The sequence below is a fragment of the Primulina eburnea genome, chromosome 8 (genome assembly GCF_022965805.1).
Source record: "Primulina eburnea isolate SZY01 chromosome 8, ASM2296580v1, whole genome shotgun sequence".
In the NCBI taxonomy this organism is placed as follows: domain Eukaryota; kingdom Viridiplantae; phylum Streptophyta; class Magnoliopsida; order Lamiales; family Gesneriaceae; genus Primulina; species Primulina eburnea.
The window spans coordinates 1259760-1273080 of record NC_133108.1 but is presented as its reverse complement, the minus strand read 5'-3'; the positions used below and the strand labels follow the sequence as shown (position 1 = coordinate 1273080).

Here is a 13321-nt window from a genome sequence, read left to right as displayed (position 1 = left end):
GCAACCCACATCCGTAGCTGATCTTTAATTCTTTATTCAAATAGAAGAGGCAAACAAATGCATCAACAGAAGCTTATACAGTAACATCGGACTGTGTCTCACCGGCTAGTGAGGAATCTTTGCTTGGTATTTACTACATCGCATGGTAATCACAAGTGCCTTGAAAACTACCTTTTGCTAATCAGAGTAAACCAATTAAATGCATTTTACAACTGATTTTCAATTGGAATGGAAAAAAATCATAAGCGTCTGTATTCTTTCCTGTTTTGTTGAATAGACTCAATAGTAAAGTATACCACGAACAAAAGAATCAGTTTAGGTTACTCCGGAGATGATGAGTTACTGTTACCTTACCTCCAGCAACTAAATTATCAGAACCTCGGCCAGAAGGTGTTTCAAGGACGATTTTTGTCAGGAATGAATGACACATCTGTCTAAATAAATGAATATAATCCAATTACGTGTGCTTCTTGGCGCGACCATTTGAAGGAGCCCCTTCTTCTCTCTTAGTACCAGACGCCTCAGGCTTTTTCGCCCATGCTGGAGCTCTGTCTGCTTCATAACGATAATCATAAAATAATTCTTCTCCAGCACAAATTCGCTCTTTGGCAAATATACCTACTCTGTGATCTCCTGCCACCATAATGACCTACCAAGCGATTTGAAATAGATAAAAGCAGATAATGGTAGAGACAAAGTTAAAATTAAAGTTCATACTTCACTTTGTATAATGACCACAAAGAGGTGTGATTTATGTTGACATGATGATGCATCCAACTTTAGTATTACAAGAGAAATTGATGTACGAATTATCAATGTATGATAAATCAATAATGTGGTACCAGTTACCTTTGCATAGCAATTTGGATCTGGTGAATGGTTAGCAAACTTCAATTTGTCGCCCTTCCGATAAGCATCAAGCACAAACTGAAAATGAGGAAAAAATCATCAATGTCGTTTTTTCTTACATTTCTACAGGTTTATGGAGGACAAAAAGGGGGAGTTGTAAGCATAGATAAGAAATACTTGTTGATATAAAAAGTTTACAATATCATGCCTGGTCATTTAGGTTAAAGAGAAATGAAGAATTTTCACGATCATATATCTTCCCACGCTTGTCGGCTTCACGGTGTGATATTAGTTCACCAGTGTACTCTCCAAGATATTCATGCTTACCGACGCTATTCTGCAGTGTGACTAATTGTAAGTTGTCAGACAAATTCTCTATGCATCATATTCCGAATTTTACCTTCAAGAATGCTCCCCAACCTGATACGTCAGATCTCCCCAGTAAAACCTGAAAGCACATAATACCATCAGAACTATGCTTCAAACTAACACTCCATATCTCTAGAAGCATGAGAGTTGGGACTTGAGACTTTAGGCTCTCAAAAACTTTACAAGTTAACAAGATTGAGTGGGAATCAAGTTTCTTAAACATTGATTGCCATTCGGTAATAGTAATACCTCCCCCTAATACACAAGCTCTCTGAAGTTCAGTAAAGAAACAAGCAATATGGAAAAAATTCCCTCGAGTGGGAAGCTTGAAGTAAAGAGGATACTTTTGGAGAGTATTACCCTCTGCTGTTGTTTCAGAAGAAGCTTCATATTCCTGCATTCGTAATTATCACCTCTTTGAGAAGGCACCCCAAGGGTGCCATCGCCACAACTGTTAAACCAAATCAAACAGCATAACTATTTCACAGAAAGTAGAAATCTATTTTTTTCAGAAATTGAACATTCTTATACATCAGAATCCAAGAATATCAGAATACTGGAATGGAGTCCATCAAAACAGCATTGTCATGGATAGCCAAACTGTGTAAAAAATGTGAAAATAAAAATACAGCTTTGTTACAACATCCCATGGTATCCATTTCAACCAAGAACCTCATGCCACAAGAAACCATAGTCAGAGACGCCTTACCTGATCCAACAATTTCGGCATACATCTGGATCACACTCTCTGTCAGCAGCAAAGCAAGGGCATTGACGACTACGACACTGGCTCTTGGCACAATGACAGCCTCTAAATCTATTCTTGCAACTCTTTGGACATCTAAATAGACAAAAAAATATGGAATTTAACATGCAAACTGTATTCGAGTCCAAAAGGCATTAGAACTTCAACCAATAGGTAAAGAACAGCTGTTTGACTGAGTACAAGAAAAATAAAGCATGGTGTTACCACCAAAGACGAGGGAAGCAGACAGAAACAGCAAGAGTTGAACCACAAAACTCCAATTAAATTTTTAAGATCCCACTGAATACATAAGAACAAAAGTCATCTTACCCGCAATATTTTTCACAGCAGGTACCATTAACAAGACATGGACACTCTTTTCCACATGCAGATTGACATCCGCATGGATTGTACTGTCGACAAGGCTGGTCCTTCCTTTCAGAAATTCGCTTCCTGAATGATTGGTAACCTGCAGATTTCCATGTGTACTTTAGGCGACGAACTCTACCTTTTCTGCGTAAAAATCTCGACCTTCTTCGTGCTCCATTACTCTATTTTCACACAAAATGGATATATGAAAACTGTTTGAAAATGTTGTTATTTTACATGAAAATGGACAAAGAGAAAAAAACAGCTTACCACAGTTTCATTACCATCAGCCTTTAAGTAACCATCTGTTAGTGTCGTCCCATTACTGGCTCGAGAGAATATATCCTTCTCTGAAAGATGCATGTATTGGAAGACTTCTGAACAGTTTTTCAGGCCATTCATAAGATTCCTAGCTATCAAACAGCTGCATGAAACGTATATAGTTCTTCAGGAGAAAGCATTGCATCTAAAGCAAACCATTAAGGTTGTACGATAAAAAAAAATGGTAGTAGATAGGAAACTTGGTTGAGCCTAAACAAAATCTTGAACATAAAATTATTATTTGTCGGTCATTATGATAATAACCAAGTAGAAAAAAACATAAATTACGTGACACATTTGAGTCAGTAAAACAGTAATATTTACAAGAATGTCCTTATCGCGAAGAACATGGGAACTGGTCATCAAGTAAAGAAAATCAAAATATTTTGAGTAACCTGTTGCGTCCAAAAATCTCAATGCCCTTCTCATACAGAGCCTTCTCAAATGTTTTCCAGCATTTACTATCAATTACCACTTGTTTATACATATTATCATCAACAAACTCTTCTTTCTTCAAGGTGTCACCACTACTAGTCAGAGGTTGGTTACTCTCAGTCTCATTTGATGCCCCACTGGCAGCCTCTCCCAGCAAAGACTTGTCAAAATCCAGTACTGAGGACTGTATTCTTCTTGACTTTCTAGAACTTGTGGATAACACTTTCTGAGAAGACCGGGTGTCTTCATTTTCTCGACATGAACTGCTCCGAAGATTCAAACTTTTCAAACTGAGACCACAACCTGCAACAGAGTCAGAATCAGATGCAGCAATTTTCTTCTGCTTTTTCGTTTTAGCCACCAGAACATTTTCTGCTATTCTCTTGCTACTCCTTTTTTCACTCCCTGATTTTCCGGAAGATGTACTCCTCAGTGATGAAGTGATATCAGTAACTTGTTTAATATCTGAGGAAGAAGCACTTTCACTTTGGCAAGACTTTGATTTCTTCCTGTCAGATGGACCTACATGCTTCCTCTTTTGCACTTGCATAGCAGCAGCGGTAGGTGCTGGGTCAAATTGTTCTTCATAAATTGCCTGCCCAGAGCTCGCTGTGGCATTACCCTCTAATTTAAGGACCTGATGAAAAATAAATTACTAATCAGCCTTCAAAATAATTGTTAGAATGGAATAAGGAGATCTTTTCCCTGGAAATGCATCAAGTATTCACACTAAAATTTATGTTTCGTGGACAAAAGGAGTTCAAGAATATTGCAGGAAAGATACATTAAAAGGAACGCATACAAATTCAAAGTTGTCAATGTAACAACTATTTGAAGAAACGGTGAAAAGGAAGAAGAAGACGACATACAAGCCGGTGACAGTGTGGCCCACATGGTTCCTTCTCAGCATCAGGATAACATGAAAGTTGTTTCTCAGCCTAAGGAAAAATTTACATAATAAGCAATGAGTAGACTTGTAAACAAATTAGCTTAAATCTCCTTGGATAATGAACTTACAGGAAAGATAAGATCCTGTGAACATCCATGTAGTTTACAATCAAAAACCTGTGAGCATATAGAGAACTTTAGAAGGACAAAAAATGGGAACAGTATCACACAAACAAAAGACTTTTCCCACAGGAAATGAGAAAAAAGCAAACTTCATGATTACAAGGCAACGTCGACAAAAGAGATTGTCAAATGAATCTAAAGCAGCATCGAGATCTTTATCAACATATGGATTCACAAATCCTTCAACATGTCCATTGCTCATATGACAAATAGCAGTCTCGTTCTTGATAAGATCTTCAAATCTTCCCTGTATAAGATGTTCGATGGTAGTTTATCTCTGTAAAGCCAGCAAAAAGAAAATGGGAAACAGCTAGAACAAAGTTTTCTCGATGACCAATTCTTTTTTCTTTCTCAGATTGTATTGAAGGACAAACGAGGAAGAGAAAGAAAATAAAGACGGGCACGTCATTGGTCATCTGCAGTTTAAGGGCATACCTTAATCTCGCAAGATTTTCTTGATAGACATTGGGCCAACAAATCGAATGTGACATCAGATAGACCCATTTCTTTTATGGTATTTCTGGAAAGTGATGAAGACAAAAAAACAATCATATGATAAATGAAAGTTCATGAATTGAGAACACGAGGATTGAACATGTTATTTCGTCTCGATTTACTTGATACTACATCTCAAAGATGAATTGAAAATTTCAGTAGTCACAAGGAGATGACAAATGAAACAAAGAAAATGGGTTTTTCATTTACTGTTATAGATGTGTGCTGTACACTTTTGACATATATTACATGTTTTTTTATTTTACAAATATAAATATTTTTGTGTGGAGGAAGACTTCCCTTTTAATCATTCATGCCATATGATCTTAAAAGGCCCATCAAATTCACTGTTTTTAACGTGTGCAGCCCATTTTTGCACAAACATAGAAATAGTGAAATACACTAATGGAATTTACAGTTGAAAAGGTGGAGCCTGATTTCTTGTCAACGAATGGAGTTAAGTATCTAATGAACTAGAACAGTAAGCTGCTAATGATACTCTTAGAACATTAGAAGCAAGGTACCCATACCTTCTAACTTATATAGCAACTGGGAAACTAAGCTTCATTTTGTTTCAAGAAGTTTCATTATGCGATCCTATGAACCAATTTCATGTTTTCATGACAATGGAAAATAAAAACTGCGACTTAAAATTTGATAATTTAACTTCGAAAATAAATTCTCAGTTGCACACTGAGATGGGATAAAGGAAAAATATGCCACAGACAAATGAGACAACGGCTATTAAACCTTACTTGATGAGTCATCTGAACGAAGAAATGGCAGACAGAATAGAGCAGACATAAACAATCCACCATTTCCAATCAAACAAACAAGACCATAGCCAACGTATAAAGTTGCTTAACACAATGCATAAATAGCAAGAGGAAATAAAAGGAGCAAGTGAAAATGTGGATGTCTTCGAGCACGAGATTTCAAGATAAAAAAAGAGAGAGTAATAAATCGTGGTTATAAGCTATACACCACATTTACCAACCGGAGAATATAATCTTCAGATTCTGCAAACTCTTTCTTTTCATCTTCATCCTCATTTGCTTCTTCTTCACTGTCGCTACAAATTAGAGCTTCACCACCATTCTGGTCGTAATAGATTCTTCTTCTACCAACCACCGACTGATCCTCGGTCATTCTCTGATTTCTGCACTATGGAAAAAATTTAAAATAAATATATATTTCCTTCTCTAACACAAATTTTGGCAAAAATGACCAGACGAAAATAGTATTCTGATCCTTGGTCCTTCCACATAAACTTTGAACCGTAGCCAGTCCTTTGGAACCAAAGAAAGGGTGGGAAATTAATAGATAAAGTGGGGAAAAACACTTGACTGTGCACATCAATAATCAATTTTCCACATAAATGAAGGTATGAATCATCTCAAAAAACATGTCAACGTAAAATACAAAAGAAATACTTCTCAACGAAGAGACAAAAAAGGCTATTGTAAAACAAAAAACAAAAAAACAATAAAAAGATTCAAATTATAAGCACATTTAATAATATTGAAAAACTTAAAATCATAAACCAGAAGATACATACTGCCACAAATGACAAATTAAGCTTCATTTGACTGTTTAAATATTAAGATATCACTTATCAGATAATAAAATAGGTGAATAAACCAAGACACAGTAGTCAGTACATAAAGTTACAGATATTAATCAATTTCTAATCCTAAAACTACCATCTAAACTTTCAATTTGGACAAATATCGGAGTGAGAATTACCAGTCCTTTCTAACGAACGGAGTCTCAAAATCGATGCAGAGAGAAGTTGAAATTTGAAGAAGCGTCAATAAAATTAATCACACAGAAATCTTGATTTACCTATCCAAAAAGATCCATGCTGTATATGGTGGTACTTTTTTCACTTCAGGCAGCTTTATGGGACGAACCGCATTCCTGACTGCAATACTTGATCCTAAAAGTATTGCTGAAGAGGCATATCCATCTTCTTGAGAGCTACTGCTTTCATCATCTCCATTGCTGGTGCCAATACCATTATGCATATCAATTGCATCCTTCTGCCTCTTTGCCAGTAAATCCACACTTCGATCGGTGCCGATAATCTTTAAATTTCTTCTTTCCGTTGTCAGCATATAAAGATCTTTTGTAACATCAAGAACTTTAACTGTGTTTTCCTCCATACGTTTCTGAGATAAAGTGAACCTTTAGAAAAATTATCACGAGGTGTCGAGGTGGTCTAAATCTTAGGCATTATTTGAGTTCACCTTTATATAGACAGAGCGGTCTAAAGCAACTTGCTTCCTAAAAGAATCAACGACTGCTGAAACTTCTCGGGGTGGCGGAATTGATTCTTGCTGCCCAGTGATCTGTCAAATTAATATGAGAAGTTGTAAGATATCCCTCTTTTTTATTTTTAAGTGAACATAAAAGAGTTGCAACTCATATAAAAAACCAAGGGTTGAGACACGTATGTAACCGACAATGGGAAGTGCTAAAAGCATGCAAGTACCAACAATGTTTTTTTGGTGACGAAGACATATAATTTAATATAGGTGAACCTAGTGAAGCATGTTATTTAGATAAAAGAAATTGACAAGAACTGTGTTCAACGAACAAGAATTTCACTGATGTAGGTTGCTTGGTATATATAAAATTAGCTATTAGCAGCTTTTGCATTAAATAAAATGGTCGCTAAGGCCAGAATACCATCTAAAGGATTACCATAATTCAACTTAACCTCCAAAATGGCATATATAATAAGATTTTGTTGTCCTGAGTCTCCTGACAAACAAAATCTTCTTTGGTCCTTAATAAGAATACACAATTCTTCACAAAAGTTGAACTTCAATCACTTCAATTTGGAAGGTGTAAGATCATTTAAGCATAAAGTCGTGCTCAACACCCTCGATAAATCATGAAAGTGTGCAGATCAAACTATCCCAAGGTTCAGTTCTCGATTTCTTATTCCATTAAATTAAAAGTCTCCACATTTTAAATTATTTTTAATCAAAATCAAGCACGTAAAAACCAATCTAAAAAATTTAAAATTAATGCATTAAAATTAAATCTTCCCTCAAGTCAGACCATCATCAAACCCAAAATTCAAATCACACTAATTTGAGACCGATAAACCAAGAACCTTAGTTCTGGGAAAGAAAAAAAAACAATGTCTCTCTCCTTTTCCAATCCCCGCCTCTCCAAATAACACAGAAAATCCAAGAGAAAACAATAACATCGTTCGAATTCCATCTAACGTAATGCACTTCAAATAATTCACGGAAATCGACGCGTGTAAGTGTATATATTCAAACAACATTTTCAAGTAAAATGCAGCTTCAAGGGGTAGCCATTCAAAACATCACCGCGGGGTAGGATCCGGAGGTGGAGGGGGAGGCTTTGGGAGCCGACATTGTCGGTGGCATGCGCGCTGAGCCGGCCTTTCTCTCGATCCGGCAATGGAGCTCCGATTACAGATCCGAACCATGCAAAGCCGGCTCAGGTACTTGATTTGGCGGGTTGAAAATTGAACTCTACTTTCAAAAACCCTAAAAATTGGATATTGGGGAGCTGGCGGTGTGAGGGGCCAAATAGAGGAGCTTTTCAGGTCTGCTCGCCCTTTTTATGTACTTGCTTTTACTTTTCTTCGCGGCCTCTTTGTTCCGTGTGTGTGGATTCGTTCATTATTATTTGTTACGAAATATATTAAAATTCGTTTTATAAAATTTCATCTTTCAAAAACAACAATTTTATATATTTGTTCTAATATGAAAGTATTTTTATTTTATTTTCAATTAGTTAATTTTCAGAAATGATTAAATAAATGTTTGCTTTTAATTTTACAATACATATATATATATATAGAGACACACACACACACACACACACACACACACACATATATATATATATATATATATATATATATATATATATATATATATATATTACAATGATCAAGTTATGTAGATTTTGTTCGATAATTAATTTTCTAGACCATACTTTTTTAAAATAAAAGATGGATAAATTATTACTCTAAAAAAAACGGTTGCATTCGAAATAAGAGCAAATTGATTAGCTCAATCAGACACAAAAACAGTTACTCTAGCTAACTGTAGAAATGAGATAAATAATTTAGTGTGAGATTTTTTAAAAAGTGTTTATTCTTGGAAGGAATAGGATTAGTGGAGAAAAAGTGAGTGTTAAAATCAAAGTGTTCTGAGTGAAATAATTTGTATTCTCAATTCTCTTGTCTTCTTTGTTATTAATAAATAAGTGTTCTCCTTAAGAGGTTTAGAGCGGACGTAGCCTAATTTTGGGGTGAACCACTATAAATATTGATGTTCATCTTATTCATTGTTGATATTATTTATGATATTTCGTTGCGATATTAACTCGTTTATTTTCCTGATATCCCAACACTGTAATGGGCAAAGTTCAAGATTTTTCCCCCTGTTATAAGGGTGCCGGTTCTATGCATTTCAATTGGAGTGAGTGTCATGTGACCGTCTCACGGATCTTAATCTGTGAGACAGATCAACCCTACCCATATTCAAAATAAAAAGTAATATTCTTAGCATAAAAATTAATATTTTTCATGGATGATCCAAATAAGAGATCCGTCTTATAAATAAAACTCATGAGACCGTCTCACAAATGTTTTTGCCTTTCAATGCTACGAAAGCTTACATTCTACCCAATCATGGCTTTCATCCTCTTACTGAACAACAAAACATCATCTATCGTTGTACAATATAAACATTGTTTCGTTGGTAATACACATACAAAATTAATTAATCATCGTAGTTTCCATGAGTGTCTTTGGGACGTTTCACGGTAAAATATATCAAGTCATCTCGTGAAATGTTAAAATCACCCCTTTAAATATTTATAAGCATTTAAGTCATTAAGTAATTAGATAAAAAGCATACCACCTTCCAGCCACAAAATGAAACTACATGTGTTTTCAACGAAACCTGTAATATATAATTTAGTAATTTCAAATTTCTCTGGATTGCTCAACAAATATATTATTCTCAATTGTCCGAGTAATAAAGAAATAATATCTAAATATATAAAATTGAATAAAATGAATGAATGCAAGAAAAAAACACGTAAATTCGAGACTTATGAAACCAAAGGTAAATCGATTTGATCCAATAATGAATCTATTCTTAAAAGCAAACAAAATGAGACATATGGCTAAGCCACAAAACACTTCTTGGAAGGTCATGTTTTATAAGTATGACATTGGTGTGTGTGCTAATATTATTTCTTTATTACTTGGACAATAGAGAGTAATAGATTGTTGGGTGGCCAAGGTCGACATTCTAAATTCTACATTTAAAGTATGAAATCACTTAATTATGTGTTAGCAGCTGAATTAAAAGTTCGTGCAGCCGTAATTATGGATGGAAGGTTGTATGCATTTTTATCTAATTATTTAGAAACTCGAATTCTTATCGGAGAGACCGGCCAATTATTCAATGGTCTCGCCCTCTACCCCCATTGTAATTACACATGTTCGAGTTTCATCTCTTTTAGTATAAGGAAAAAAAAATCTATATCAGTATTTCATGGGAAAGATTTGTACTATTTTAACGGTTTAATTCATCTAATATGAGAGTATTACGCTCATGATAAATCTAATGACAATCATTATAATAAAAAATATTTTTTATTTGAGATCAATTATGAACCACACATATTTAGACAATGATAACGATTGGATCTAGGACGAAGATTCACATTGTAAAGATCTTATTAACTCATTTAATACTTCCTATGGCCCGAATGTATTTTATGTAAGGTCCAAAATGCGATAATGTAATCCAACTGCATGCAAATCTAGGGAAAAAAATGAAAAATGACTAATTAAATTATTTTAATTGTATTAATTAAATGTAAGTGGTAGACATATTTACATATTTAAAATATGATTTTCTATTAGAATGCATAAAATTGTGTTTTAAGAGATATTTGAGACGTGATTGAAGAACAGAGATCGGGGTCTGTAAGGAAAAATAATTTTTTTGTTAAAGAATTATTTTTAATTATAATATATGGTATATTTAATATGTTATTTTCAAAAATGGTGTCTTTAGAATATTTTTGCGCTTCGAGTCGTATTTTAAACCAGCAATCGATTTTTTACGAAAACAAGGACTTTTTAGAGGCTCGGCTAATATTTTCGAAAACCTTCCTAAACGAAATATTTTACCTACATTATAATGGACCAATTATACTAAAGTTATTGAGCCTAACTTTCTACCTAATTTTTTATATCAAAACTTGACTTTTATTCAAGCCCTAAACTTCAAAAAACACATGCACACAACAATCTAGACTCCTAGTTTTCTCTCCATTAGCGCGCACACACACACACACACACACACTTATTTTCAAGGCTTTTCACGTGAAATTTGAGGAAGAAAACACAGCAAGGCTCCTCCATCTCTCCGCCAATGTTTATCGCATCTAGACTTGTTTTTCGTACACGCAAAGGCACATCTTAATCTTTCTTTTCTCATCGTTCATATCATATTACGTGTGATTATACATGCTTGTATGAAAAATATGATTCTCTCTTATTTATTTTTGTTTTAAGGGTTTATACATGAAAAACTTGATTTTTCTTGTATAATTCTTCATGTTATTGATGCACAAAAGGGTTGTCAAGGTAGGGCTATTAGAAGGGACGTTTGTCAGAGGGTTTAAGGGTCTTAAGATGCATGTTGTAAGCCTGGTATGGTGCATGGTAGGGGCTGCACGATTTTGGCTTTGGTGGAAACTAGGGCACGATTTTGGGTTCAAGAAAGACGCAACTGTGTGCTGCGTTTAGGTCACATCTAGGGGTCCTAAGAGGAAAAGGATGGTAGGAACGTGAGGCTTGGTCACGCGAGTCTTGAAGAGTGCGATCTTAAGCGTTGCAAGTGCATGGCTAGATAGGATTGGTCCAGTAGAGTCCTAAGGATTCATTCTAGGTCAGGGTCTGGACATGTTGGTTAAGGGCTAGGCTCGAAGGACTTGAAGTTGGTTAGGATTAGGGTTTTCGAACAAGGGCAAGAAATGCAGTAGCATTCTAGGATTTTCCAAGGGCTTTAAATGGCTTGAATTGGGTTGAAAAAGGGTTGGTTAGATGTTATTAACCTATGGTTAAATTTTGGTTTAGTTCCGAATTGATTCGGGTTAAAACAGGGATTTCAGTTCAAGTTTTAAAACGAATTACGAATTTAGTCGATGAAGTTAAGTTTCCGTCTAAGAAATGTTTATGAGTGTATTTTAAGGTGTTATGGTAAGTTCGGATAAATTTGGGTCGTCGTTTTAAACTCCACGAGTAAATTGGGAAAATTGGGGTTTCAGGGGTAAAACAGTCATTTTACACATGAAAATGTTAGACGTCCTGCAATGTCCTGAATGCTGTAATGAATGTTAAAATGTTTATTTTGAAAGGTTATGGAGTTTTATGATGCAAAACAATAAATGTTAAAGAATAAGTTGCATGCTTGATTTCAAAAAAATGTTATATGCATTAATTTCTATAAGTGATAGATATGATAAAATGTTTTGAAGGAGGTGGTTTGATTGTTACTATTACGAACATGTATACGAATACGAAATGACACGATGACATGTAAGGCCAAGGCTCAGTTGACGGGTGAGAGTGTCGCTGATGTCCATGCCGTCTGGTACCATGGTAATACGTAAGATTGATCAATTGACCAACAGCTAATACGAAAGTGGTAATTAATTATCTGAATTCGATAAAGAAAAATGTATATGTATATGATGAAATGAAAAGTATAAGATGAAAGAAAAGATTTAAAATTTATGCATATTCATGATAAAGCTATTTTATTAAAAATATTTCTACGATTGCATGTGGATGTATACGTATTATTTACTATAAAGGCTAAGATTTGCTGAGTCATTAGACTCATTAGGTGTGAATGATGCATGTGAGGATAATTATGTTGATATAGTAGGACTTGATGGTTGAACTAGATGGACTGATGGTGCACATAACCCAAGGACCCTTACTAGTTTTTCAGCGCTATTATGACTTTACAATACCTTAAAGATTTTATGACTTTTGTTGCTTATGAGTGGTTTGAAAGGATTTAAAATATTTATGCTCTTTTGAAAAATGCTAGTTTTATGTTTGGTTTGACAATTACGATTTTATGATTTGCAATGTGTTTTTGGATTTTGAGTAAAATAGTTGGTGAATTTATTTTAAAAAGTTCAAAAATATGTATATATATGCAAGTATAAAAGCCGAAAGTGTTAAAGGAAGGATAAAAAATTTCTTAGAATATTTTAAAGAAAAGTAAATAGTAGATGTTTTACTTTTGCCAATGCTTCACATTAGTCATCACAAGACTATCATCATGTGTTTGATGTAGCGCTGCAAGAAGATTTACATGTACTTCACAGTCAGCTCAAAAGCAGGCTATAGACCATGTCATGCACAAGACTATATTTGTTGAGTTTTATTTGGACCATCTTTAGCCAGTAATCACGGATCAGCATGCCGCGGTGAATATGTACCTGGGCCCTATACACACCGCCCGTCACACCCTGGAAATTGGTTTCGCCCGAAGCATCGGAATAATGATCACCCATGACTTCTGTGTCATACTAGTGACACAAAGGCTTTTGGTGGGCTTATTGGCGCATACCACG

General features: G+C 34.9%; 1 protein-coding gene across 2 annotated transcripts; it reads right to left on the bottom strand.

Annotated features, from left to right (window-relative positions):
• Positions 1 to 195: 195 nt before the first annotated feature.
• Positions 196 to 8293, bottom strand: LOC140838234 (histone-lysine N-methyltransferase CLF). Of its 2 annotated transcripts, XM_073204396.1 has the most exons (17): positions 8002 to 8293; positions 6904 to 7005; positions 6500 to 6825; positions 5652 to 5813; positions 4595 to 4679; positions 4260 to 4406; positions 4106 to 4153; positions 3958 to 4026; positions 3049 to 3725; positions 2603 to 2756; positions 2294 to 2514; positions 1928 to 2059; positions 1579 to 1669; positions 1250 to 1297; positions 1058 to 1186; positions 850 to 927; positions 196 to 649 (listed from the first exon to the last, which is right to left on the bottom strand). In XM_073204396.1, exons 1-17 carry the CDS (start codon positions 8059 to 8061, stop codon positions 458 to 460), a joined length of 2721 nt encoding a protein of 906 aa, XP_073060497.1. In that variant the 5' UTR covers positions 8062 to 8293; the 3' UTR covers positions 196 to 457. The 2 variants fall into 2 exon arrangements, with proteins under 2 accessions (XP_073060497.1, XP_073060498.1); XM_073204397.1 differs by lacking the exons at positions 6904 to 7005; positions 8002 to 8293 and having other exon boundaries at positions 5652 to 5818; positions 6500 to 6636.
• Between the last annotated feature and the right edge of the window lie 5028 nt (positions 8294 to 13321).